Here is a 12,660-nt window from a genome sequence, read left to right on the forward strand (position 1 = left end):
TGTACACTCAGAAATGAGACCACAGACGTGATGTTTTCATTCATACCACATAGGCAATGGAAAGGTTATGTTTCCCAGTCACAGCAGGGTAGAAGTGGCATTCAGAGATGAGTTTAAATAGCCCAAATGTGTGTTGGAGGTGGTTGTGGTCTGTATGTACAGAGCTGGAACTGAAGTGATGGCCTTATGTAATGACTGAGTCAGTGCTGGTCAGACTGAAGCTGTATGTGTGTGTCTGTGTGAGTTGCTGACTCACTAAGCTATGCCATGCTGACATCTTGTGTTAACTTCATTGTATTGCCGTGGTGCAATTTTCATTTGTCTTTAGGAAATGTTACCTGGGTTCAAATCCCAACTGTTTTTTGCTTTTTGTTTTGCTATGTTTAATACAGTAAATAATATGAGTAAGGTACTTATATGAACTGACTTATATGAACTAGAAATGTATTGCTGAAAACACATTATAAAGACTGTGATCTCTGTAGTACTGTATTGTGTAGTTAGACCGTTAAACCGTTGTTTTGTGGTCGGGAATTTTTGGGTAAGCTTGAAATCATGTCTCGATGACCTGAAGCCACTGAGCATGGGTCTTCCCCTAACACTATAATAACTAGAGAGCGATAATAACTTTTTTTCCTTATTCAAATTTGGCTGGGTGGTTAATAACACATTGTTTGTGGTGTTACAAACTCGCGTTTAACACATTTAATATTACTTTACAGACTTTCAATGTCTGGGTAAAAGGCACATCCTAATTAATCCATATCCTTATTAAACCTCATTAAATTGTACCAGTTTTTGTGCTTGAATTATTTTTTTCTCTCTCTTCCAGATTGCACTGCTAGATGTGGACATCTGTGGGCCATCTATACCAAAAATGATGGGGTTAGAGGGGGAGCAGGTATGTGGTATATCTCTGGATTCATTGTGTTTCTTGCTTGTCAGAATGCTGATTGGGAATCTCATTCTTTGCTTCTTTTCTCGGTAGGTTCATCAGAGCGGCTCAGGCTGGTCCCCAGTGGTGAGATCTTTTAAATCTCTATTCTTTTGATTCTCAAGCATTTGTCATTCTTGCATAAGGATATATTCTCTCTGTCTAGTATGTTGAGGACAACTTGGCCGTCATGTCCATCGGCTTCCTGCTCAGTAGTCCAGATGATGCTGTTATCTGGAGGGGCCCCAAAAAGAATGGTTGGTGCTTTATTTTAGCCCATTCTTCTGTTGTACACATCAGGAATATTACAATTTTTCATTTTATTAAATAGTTTAAATTGCCTTCCTCAAAGTCATGCAGTTTTATTTAGCTGTGAGTTGTATCGGAAGCCAAACATGGCAAAAGTGTGACAGTATGTGCTACATGACTGCAGAGCAGTCATTTTTGAAAATAGAAATGTTTACTTGAACCCCTGATAGTTGAAGGTCAAAACAAGCAGGGGAGCCCGCAAAATCCCACAAAGCCATATGACCTATTTGAATTCTACCCAGAATGCTCTACTTCAGAGTTCTAGGGGAATTCAAGCACCTGATGAACACACATTAAACAGCCCTGATGATCTAAACTTGGTTTGAATTTCTGTCCAAACCAAGAACAAAGTAGAATTTGTAAATTATTAATGAGATGGGTGAGAGATTGGCAGTGTTACTGATCATTAATTTTTTAGTGGTGGGGAAAAAATACTGTTATGCAAATATATGAACAATCTGTTGATTTTTATTTTATTTGTTTTAGGTAGTGCCATAATTAAACGTAATGCCCTGATATTGATTATAACCATTTATAAGAATTCAAAATAACAAATGGCACTTCATATAAAAAAGACCGTACTAAATATATGCCCTCCTAAATAATAAATAAATGATTGATCATAAATAATAGTGCTAAATATTGCCTACTTTTCAGATCTGGTCTAATCATGTCCCCAGTGTAAAAGACAACAGTTAGTGGGTGTTTGTGTTGTAGGCAGCAAGCATGTGATTGGTTGGTGTGACGGTTAAGTATATCATGGTGATGCATGTTTGGTTTCATGCAGCTGTTTTTAAGTGACATGTTTCCACTTGGCTAGTCTGGGTAATTTTGGTTAAAACGTTATTTCGGTAAGCAGGTTTGTTCATCTCTGCCAACTGTTGTACAGTAACTGGTGCTTCTTAACAATTACATCATGATTAACTTTAGTGTAATTAATTAAATGATTTGTGTTCCAGTGATAGCTAAGACAAGGGCAGCATTAGCTTCTTGCCACAATAAAACTCACAAAGCAGAAGTACTGTTTTCAGAATTAAAAAAGGGTTCCGTTCTGACAGGACAACCCAATGCACATATGACTATTAGCGGAACTTGGATCAAATGCATTTTATGCTGAACAAAAAAAATGCATTGTATTGACATTCATTCTTTCTGCACCAGACCTGAAAGAATGACTGTTTAAATGCGTTTTATACTTTATGCTACAAAGGAACAGAAAAACGGGTGTCATGTTCCATGATGAGATGCTCAGAAAAGCTTTCTGATGAGAGCACGTGGCTCTGTTTATCTCATGCACTAAGTTAAGTTTAGACCGGATGGGTTTCACTTCCTTGAACTTTTACATTTTAACCACTGTCTGATGTCTAAGTGTCTCATCTGTGATGAGAACTGGTTTTCTTTACTGTGTGTTTTACAGGTGCCTTGAATGTAGCTTCCTTTATAGTTGAGATACAGTATTGAGCAAGGTGTTGAGTAGCTTCATTGATATACATACTGGAGCAGAATGACTCTTGCTGTTGAACTTTAACTACAGGTGCATCTCAATAAATTAGAATGTCGTGGAAAAGTTCATTTATTTCAGTAATTCAACTCAAGTTGTGAAACGTATTAAATAAATTCAATGCACACAGACTGAAGTAGTTTAAGTCTTTGGTTCTTTTAATTGTGATGATTTAGGCTCACATTTAACAAACCCACAAATTCACTATCTCAACAAATTAGAATACTTCATAAGATCAATAAAAAAAATTTTTTAGTGAATTGTTGGCCTTCTGGAAAGTATGTTTATTTACTGTATATGTACTCAATACTTGGTAGGGGCTCCTTTTGCTTTAATTACTGCCTCAATTCGGCGTGGCATGGAGGTGATCAGTTTGTGGCACTGCTGAGGTGGTATGGAAGCCCAGGTTGCTTTGATAGCGGCCTTCAGGTCATCTGCATTGATGGGTCTGGTGTCTCATCTTCCTCTTGACAATAACCCCATAGATTCTCTATGGAGTTCAGGTCAGGCAAGTTTGCTGGCCAATCAAGCACAGTAACACCATGGTCATTGAACCAGCTTTTGGTACCTTTGGCAGTGTGGGCAGATGCCAAGTCCTGCTGGAAAATGAAATCAGCATCTCCATAAAGCTTGTCAGCAGAAGGAAGCATGAAGTGCTCTAAAATTTCCTGTTAGATGGCTGCGTTGACTGTGGACTTCAGAAAACACAGTGGACGAACACCAGCAGATGACATGGCAGCCCAAATCATCACTGACTGTGGAAACTTCACACTGGACCTCAAGCAACATGGATTCTGTGCCTCTCCACTATTCCTCCAGACTCTGGGACCTTGATTTCCAAATGAAATGCAAAATTTACTTTCATCTGAAAAGAGGACTTTGGACCACTGAGCAACAGTCCAGTTCTTTTTCTCCACAGCCCAGGTAAGACGCTTCTGACGTTGTCTCTGGTTCAGAAGTGGCTTGGTAGCCCTTTTCCTGAAGATGTCTGAGTGTGGTGACTCTTGATGCACTGACTCCAGCTTCAGTCCAGTCCACTCCTTGTGAAGCCCTCCCAAGTGTTTGAATCAGCTTTGCTTGACAGTATTCTCAAGCTTGCAGTCATCCCTGTTGCTTGTGCACCTTTTCCTACCCAAATTCTTCCTTCCAGTCAACTTTGCACTTAATATGCTTTGATACAGCACTCTGTAAACAGCCAAACCTTTCAGTAATGACCCTCTGTGACTTACCCTCTTTGTGGAGGACGTCAATGTTCGTCTTCTGGATCATTGCCAAGTCAGCAGTCTTCTCAATTATTGTGGTTTCAAAGACCAAGAGAGACCCTGAATTTTTACTATTGGGATGGCCATTAATTGAAACTCAAATGTAAATATTCTAATATTTTGAGATACTGATTTTTGACTTTCATCAGCTGTAAGCTCTAATCATCAAAATTAAAACAAAAACACTTTTGAAATGTTTTACTTTACATGTAATGAATCTAAAATATATGAAAGTTTCACTTTTTGAAAAGTTACAAGAAAAAATGAATTGTTTCACGACGTTCTAATTTGAGATGCATCTGTATACAGAATTGTATATGGCATATATGGCAAACAATAGCAGTTTTCAAGCACATTCGTCTGATAAACTTAAATCAGGTGGGAGGTATTGTTGTTGTTTTCTTTTTTTTTTTTCATTTCAGGAAGTAACATTGTGTGATTCAGGGGAAGTTGATGTGATATTTAATGTTTTGTGAACCTCAAATCATATGCACAGCTCTCTTTTTGTTGTTTTGGCAATGCACCTGAATACAAATGGACAAAGTTAAAGGAAAGGTCATAAGGCTTCAATCAAGTTCAGGACATTTTTGTTTAAAATAAAATGCAATTTAATTTATTTGAAAAAATAAATAAATATGTGATATTTACATCTACCTTTTTTTCAACAATGATTATTATGAAACATGAATGCCTTTGTGTGATATGTTTGGTTTGGTGTCGTACCAAATGCATTACATTTCTATGTTTTTCTCTTGTTATCTGTGTATTTATGCTGTGTTAGGTACTCGGTGTTATTTATGTGGCTTCTATTTACTTTAGATTTGTGAGAAAGGCTTATTGTAAGTTACACTGGCCTTGTCTGCCAGGAATAGGCTTCAGAAAATTAGGATTATACTCTGTAGTTCAAGACCATAATTAAAATGTATGACAAAAATGGCAGTGTTTTGTGCATAAAACAACAAACATGATGCAAGCCATGATGTCTGATTCACAAACAGGAACAGGATGTGTGAACTTTTTAATGTGTCAGCCAAGATATTCACACAACTGCCTCACTAGTGAGTTAATGGAATTAATCTGGTTCATTCAGTCAATTAATAATTACAATTTTTAATGGTATTAAAAAAACATTCAGATGTTTGTCAAAATAAAATTGGTTATTTAATATAAGCGGTTGTGTTGTTGAATTAAGGGAAAGTTGAGGGAAATTTTTTTTGAACCATACCCAACCACCAGCATTTTACACCCATCCCCCACCCCCCACCCCCAATGGCTCAAGCAAAACAACTAGATTGGAACAAATTAAAAAAAAACTATACCATAGTCTGCTGTATATTAAACTGTAAATGTATTGCAACACACAGCAGTAATTAACACGTCTCTTTAAGGCAAGTCATGCCACTCGGCGGCCATCTTTGAAACTCCTCTCGGGCATGCAAGTGCAGCTCCTATCTCTTTGAATGGGGAAACATCAAATTCTCCAAAACTGGTCACCAAGCCTATGATTAAACTTCATATTTGAAATGACCAATGATTTATCATAAATATAACCCTGGACCACAAAACCAGGGCCGATTTTTTGAAATTGAGATTTATACATTATCTGAAAGCTGAATAAATTAGCTTTCCATTGATGTATGTTTCGTTATGATAGGGTAATAGTTGGCTATTTGAAAATCTGGAATCTGAGGGTGCAAAAAAATCTAAATAATGAGAAAATCACCTTTAAAGTTGTCCAAATGAAGTTCTTAGAAATGCATATTACTAATCAAAAATTAAGTTTTCAAGTATTTACAGTAGGAAATTTGCAAAATATCTTCATGGGACATGATCTTTAATTAATGTCCTAATGATTTTTTGGCATAAAAGGAAAAATCTGTCATTTTTACCCATACAATATATTTGTAGACTTAAGAGACTTAAGACTGGTTTTGTGGTCCAGGGTCACAGTTGTTTATTTTGCTCAAATAGTGTTATAAAGAGCATATTTTTCAGGCTAAAACATCCAGTGCGCATGCGTAGTCCTAGGCGCACGTCTCAGAACGCTAACTGTTTCTATAGCAACCGGGACTTCTAACAGCAGCTACAGTGATGTGCTGACTTTACCGATTAGTGATTGGCTCTTTTACTGAGAAGGCGGGGCTTCGTTCGATAGAATGGCAATATTGAGTGTTGCATTTATTTTTTTCCCCATTCAAAACTATACGAGTGACACGTCTTGGGTATTCTATAGTCTTTATGTGTGTACTTGGTGAACTGAATCACTTTTGAATGACAATCTTTGTCAAACACTTGAGAAATGTCAACAAAGTCATTTTGCTCCAGATGTTTCATTAAGAGCCAATGGATCCTTAGTTGTCTGTTTTATGGTGGAAGTAAATCACTGTGGGATTGCTGAATATCTGCATGATTACAGCCTAGTTATGTTGACAGTTTTGTCATACAAACATTCAATCGTGTTTCATTGTGGTGCGCATCAAGCATCAAAACACTACAAGTGTACAAAAAGAAGGATTTTGTGTTCAGAGTCATCTTGTGTGGCAAAGCTGTTTGCTTTTGTGATTTCCACAGAGATTGCATCTCACATAAGATAAGACTGGAGTGCTAGACAGTGCAGTTTTTTGCAGCATATTTTCATTTCCTACGAAGCTGCTTTGAAACAACATGTTGTGAAAAGGCCTATACAAACAAATGGAAATTGAATTGAATTCAGTGACATTTTTCTTATGGTGCATTGTCACATTTTCAGTCTTTTGCTAATGTTTAGGCATGATAAAACAGTTTCTGAGGGATGTGGACTGGGGAGAAGTGGATTATCTGATCGTAGACACGCCTCCAGGAACATCTGATGAACATTTGTCCATCGTGCAGTATCTCAGTGGCGCTGGCATCGATGGAGCCGTCATCATCACCACCCCGCAGGTGAACAACAACACTCAGACACGTGGAACGCTGTGCATGTTCCAGGAAGTTGCTTCTACAGCTTGTGATCTGCTTTGCATTATAAAAATAGAATATTAAAAAAAGATTCAAATAAAAAGATTTGCATTAAAAAAAAAATATTTTAATCATGATGTATTGACGTGCGAGGAACAAGAGGCTTTCACACTTAACTGAAATTTAAAAAAAATAAAATTTGTTGATTTCCTGCACACTAACAGTGAAGTGGAACTGAGTGGTGTGAACAATTTATAAAAAAGAAAAAAGTTATTTGTCTTCACATGAATTGTGCACATGCTGAAAGAAGCCATCAACACATTTCTCTCAAATAAGCATTTGAGCTTTGCTGTTAATTTTTAATCGAAGGTGATAAATGTTTAGAGGTTTTCACTGAAAGTCTACGATAGGACACAAATGCACTTACACTTCCTTAAATAGCCAAAGGTGTTTTTTTTGTTTTTAATTTTTTTTGGTAGAATGTTGTATTTTGCAATACCAGACTGTGTTGCAGCAATGCACTTTAAGTTGAATGTTTGTTTTGTAGGGTCACCCTTGTTGTGGCACTTTGCTGCCACCACTGCAAATTATTTTGCTATAGTTGCAATGCGTTTATAGGAATACAGTGTAATAATCCTTATATGTAACTGTATGTTTTGACTGCTGTATAATTTTTTTTATTTTATTGTTCCCTTCTCAATTAGGAAGTATCATTGCAGGATGTGAGAAAAGAGATCCGATTCTGTAAAAAGGTCAAAATCCCCATCATAGGTGTGATTGAAAACATGAGTGGCTTTGTTTGTCCTAAATGCAAGGTACAGTATACATGTTTAAATGCAGTATCTCACAGCAAAACACAGCACACATCACCCTTGACGTTTTCTTTGTTAACGGTGTTGCGCATGACATTTTTGTAATGAAGTTTGAGATAGTAGTCATCTTGTTTTACTTTTATTGACATTATTTACTTACCCTCATGTTATTCCAACCTGTATGGCTTCCTTTCTTACATGTAACTCAAATGATGAAACTTTAAAGATTGTCCTATTTATTTATTTTTTACTCTGTAGTTACAATTCTTGGGGACTAGAGCTTTTAAGCTTCAAAGAGGATGCGAAAGCACCATAAAGTATCTGGAGAGAAGGCGGTTGGAGTCAATTGATCATATGATGATTTTATACTACTATTTAAAAGTTTGTAGTCAGTAAGGTATTTTATTGAAAACAATACTTTAATTCTACAAGGATGCATTAAATTGGTTGAAAGACATTTATAATGTTACAAACGATTACTATTTCAAATAAATGCTCTTCTTTTGAGCTTTAAATTCTTTAAAGAATACTAAAAAATGGAATACAGTTCCTACAGAAATTAAGCAGCACAATTGTTTTCTGCATTGCTAGTGAAAAGAAATGTTTCCTGTTCTCCAAATCAACATATTAGAATGATTTCTGAAAGATCGTGTGACAATGAAGACTGGAGTCATGATGCTGAAACTTCAGCTTTGCCGTCACAAGAATAATTGACACTTTATTGTGTTTGCCTTTAATTTGATAGGACAGTGTAGAGAGGACAGGAAACGAAGTGGGAGAGAGAGAGGGGTATGGGATCGGGAAAAGTCCGTGAGCTGGGATTCGAACTCGGGACGCTCGAAGCGCAACGACGACAATAATTGCCATTTATAAAATAAATAAAAATAGAAAGGTTGTTTTAATTTGCCATATTTAAAAATATAATTTTTGCAAATAAATGCATAAGAGACTACTTTCTAGAACATTTAGAAAAATCTTACAGACCCCAGACCTTTATATGCGATTGTAAGTTGTTATTTACAGATATTATCTATTATTTTTGTAGCATCCTTAAAATGAATCTGTTTATCCAGTTCATAAACACACTCAGAATAATTAATTCATAAGTCTGACTAATACGGTTCTTGAGTTCTGACAGCCAGTGGAAAGGAAGATGGTAAGGGAATAACATCTTAAACTATGTTCTTTGTCACATGAAGCTGTTGTACAACTTAAGTAGACTTGGGTTGTGTGGTCTACTTTGATGATCAGTTTGCATTATTTTTGAAGCTTGTAAGTTCAATTGTACTTGCTTAGAAATAAGTGATTATATAATGTGTTCTCTAAAAAAAACTAAAGTCATTAGTGTTTGGAGCGACACAATAACCAACCCTAGGTAATTCAACATTTTCTGTAAAGCCTTGGGTAAAGAACTTGTTTTGTTTTCGATGATGGTTTAAAATTTGACAAGCAGATAAACTCAGTGGTCAAATCCTGCTGTTTTCAGCTTCGTCTTTTAGCTAAAGTAAAACCTATATTATCTTTTCATGTAGAAAAAAATTATTCATGCATTTTTAACATCAAGGATAGACTATTGTATTTCACTGTATTACGGGATTAGCTAATCAGCCTTATCCCGGTTACAAATGGTAAAAAATGCGGCGGCAAGACTTCTGACATGTACTAAAAAAACGGGACCATATTACTCCAGTGCTACGCTCTTTGCACTGGCTGCCTGTACGATACCGTGTTGATTTTAATTATTTTCTTAGATTTTAATATCTCCTTACCTTTCGGATTTACTGTCAGAACATTGTCCAGTTGTGTCTCTCCGGTCGTCTAATCCGAGATTGCTGCGTATTCCTAAATCAAAGATGAAAAGTAGGGGTGACCGTGCTTTCTCAGTAGCGGCTCCCAGGTTGTGGAATGCACTACCCTCCAGTATTAGATTTGCTCAATCTATATCTATTTTTAAATCTAGGTTAAAAACTTACTTGTTTGAACTGGCATATGGTCAATTTATGAAATGTAGTGCACTGTGTTTTTTGTTTTTATAATTTGATATTTATATTGTCTTTTTGTTTTGGTGTAAAGCACTCTGGTTAACTGCTGTTGTGTTTAGTTGTGCTATAGAAATAAAACTGACATTGACACAAGGGTGACTAAATATAATGTTGCATTGTGAAATGACCTGCTGCATTATATATTGTTCTGTGATACCCCTTCTCTTTCTGTTGACAGAATACATCACAGATATTTCCTCCGACCACAGGAGGAGCACAGAGAATGTGTGAAGAACTAAATCTCCCTCTTTTGGGCAAAGTCCCCCTGGATCCACGGATAGGTACAAAGAGCTTTAATCTTTCACCATTCACAAGGAAGCAAATGTTATAAATCAGATTAAATACAACAGCAAAATATCATTCTACATTTGTTCCGCATTAAGTGGTCAGGACATGAGGAAGTTTAACAATTCACATCGTAGCACAGCGGTGGAATGCATTTCTTTATTTTGTGAGAGTGTTTCCTTGTTTTTATATTTACAGAGTGTAGTCAGTGAATCAAGTATCAAAAAATTCCCTATGGTGGTTCTTATAAAGCGTCTGAAGGAAAAGTCAGCAGCCAGCAGTTTCTAGTTCTCTAAATGCACTTCTGTGTTTTGCTTTTCAAGGGAAAAGCTGTGACGAGGGAAGGTCTTTCCTGACTGAAGTTCCAGACTCTCCTGCTGCAGTGGCTTATCAGAATATTGTCCAGAGTAAGTCATCCAAACCCCAGCAAGCATTTCTAAAACAGACCTGCCTCACACGTTGGATGATAAACTGCCATAACTAACCATTCTGGTAATTCTGCTTTAGTCTGTTAGCTAACAGTCTTAAGTACTGGTATTGACAAACTAAGAATGGCAAGCTTTGCCAGAGGCAAAAATACGGTGTGCACTAAATAAAGGTTAGGATACACCTGACTCTGAAGGACAGCAAATGGATTGAGTTCATTGATTTCCACATTCCTTTTATGAAGAACCAGTTTTTAAAGGTTTTCAGTGAATCAAGAAACTCATTGGGCATAAGATATTTAATCTTGGTTTGGGTGCCAAGAATACCCAAAATAGCTTTCTGAGAACTTCTGTATACAGATCCTGTCTTCCCCTTTTTTTGTTCCTTAAGCCAACACCAAGCCGACGAACTAGTAGCTCAAGTCGGCAGTGTCTGGGTCCAAAGTTGCCCTGACACACCAAGCCAAAGCGCTACACCCGACGGCCAAGTAGCACATCCGTTCTGCACATTTCTTGCGCACAGGAATTTTTTTTAGCAGTGACGGAAAAATCTGAAGGCCGTCCGTCACTTTGGCAGATTACACTGAGGGTGATCTGTTGTAATTTATAACTAATTCCTAGGCCTATCCAGTTGGTGGCGAGTGTGCTCCAGTCAGGCAGCAGAGCACGCAATCGTCTGCAGAGCAAAAATAAAAGTATTTTGCTATGCCTTTGACTCGCACAGGCGAGTATTAGTAAAGCCAATCGCTTGGTCTGAGGTGTCTACAGCGATCTATCACGCCACATTAAAGAGCGCCAAAACGGTATTTGTTGCTTGAATTTCCTAATAAAATGGACAAAATTTGAAATCTGAGACTGTATTTCATATCAAAAGTAACAACGCACAAAGCTTAGCCTATTGCCTACTGTGCATTCATCAAATGAAAACAGCATCGATTGGGAGTTAAGAAACGATATTGGTTCATAAAAATAAGAATCTATAAAAACAGAGAAATCGGTGGGGGTTTTTTTACCCAGCACTAGCATATTTTGTTGTTTTTAGTGTCCTCTGCTGTGGTGTTGAACATGAAAAGTGACAGGCTCTGTTCTCTTCATAAATAAATGCCTATATGCTCGTCCTTAAGTTCATTATTAAAAAAATGAAAACGTGAACAAAAATAAAAGCAATCAAATGGGTTATTATAATTAAAATATGAAAATTAAAATAATGGGTAATAGATTATGCTGCAATTTTTATGACCCTGTCCGTGAAAATGGACAAAATTAAAGTCTAACGGAACCTCATATATATGTCCTATAAGTTTCAGAACTGAAAGTTGTCTCGTTAGTCTCAAAACAACTTATGACAGCTTGTGGAATATTCTACTCTGATGTAATAGTGTGCTAAACACCGCCTCCACAGAAGATGATCAACGCCTGCTTCTACATCGCTGCCTGTTTAGCCCCGCCCACCGATTCACACATGTAGTAGGTAAATGATAAGAGAGAAAAACACAGGTCTACGCAGAAACCTAATGATAAATTTAATTTGATGAACTTTATTTTTAATAAAGTACCAGACTGCATCAGTAAGAACTTGGTCTTTTGTTCACTTCATTTTACCGGGGATTCAATTACAAACAGCACAATTTGACGCTTGATTTTCAGATGTCACAACACTCAAATGTAACTCTTTTCATTACGTGATCACTATTGCTTTGTCTCTTTTTACAGCTTGATTTGTATTGTTATTTATGCATTTTTAACCTAAAACACAGCAGCGTCCATCTGTGAAGGATGTAGGCTGTCAAACATACACAACTGTGTATCATAACAGTGGACGTTTACTTCCGAGTCTACAATCCGCCTCGCCTATTCAAACAGTGCCTTCTGATGAGGGGGTCAAAACAGGCCAGAAAATAACTTATTACTTCTAAATTGTTTTTTGATGTAAAAAAATCATAACACCGAAAAAAATAATTGATTGTGGCTAAAGCAATGATTGGAGTTTACCTAAGATTTTGTACAACTGCAAGAACTGTAGTTCAGAACTTAAAGAGAATGCAAATAATAATAATAATAAATAAAATGAATTAAATGTATTAGTATAGCTTTTTAAATAAAAATAAAAAAAGCAATTTATGTATTTGTGTTTTTCAGAAAATTGATTGTCA

General features: G+C 36.6%; 1 protein-coding gene across 1 annotated transcript in view; it reads left to right on the forward strand.

Moving 5' to 3' along the window:
- Positions 1 to 12,660, forward strand: part of LOC306868838 (cytosolic Fe-S cluster assembly factor nubp1) — a 28,992-nt gene that overhangs the window by 12,972 nt on the left and 3,360 nt on the right. The window contains exons 4-10 of the mRNA XM_079415237.1: positions 833 to 901; positions 989 to 1,021; positions 1,101 to 1,191; positions 6,774 to 6,928; positions 7,648 to 7,758; positions 9,976 to 10,078; positions 10,406 to 10,489. Coding sequence (XP_079271363.1) covers positions 833 to 901; positions 989 to 1,021; positions 1,101 to 1,191; positions 6,774 to 6,928; positions 7,648 to 7,758; positions 9,976 to 10,078; positions 10,406 to 10,489 — 646 coding nt within the window. The remainder of the gene's footprint in view (positions 1 to 832; positions 902 to 988; positions 1,022 to 1,100; positions 1,192 to 6,773; positions 6,929 to 7,647; positions 7,759 to 9,975; positions 10,079 to 10,405; positions 10,490 to 12,660) is intronic.

This window comes from Barbus barbus (genome assembly GCF_936440315.1).
Source record: "Barbus barbus genome assembly, chromosome: 4".
NCBI classification, from domain to species: Eukaryota; Metazoa; Chordata; class Actinopteri; order Cypriniformes; family Cyprinidae; genus Barbus; species Barbus barbus.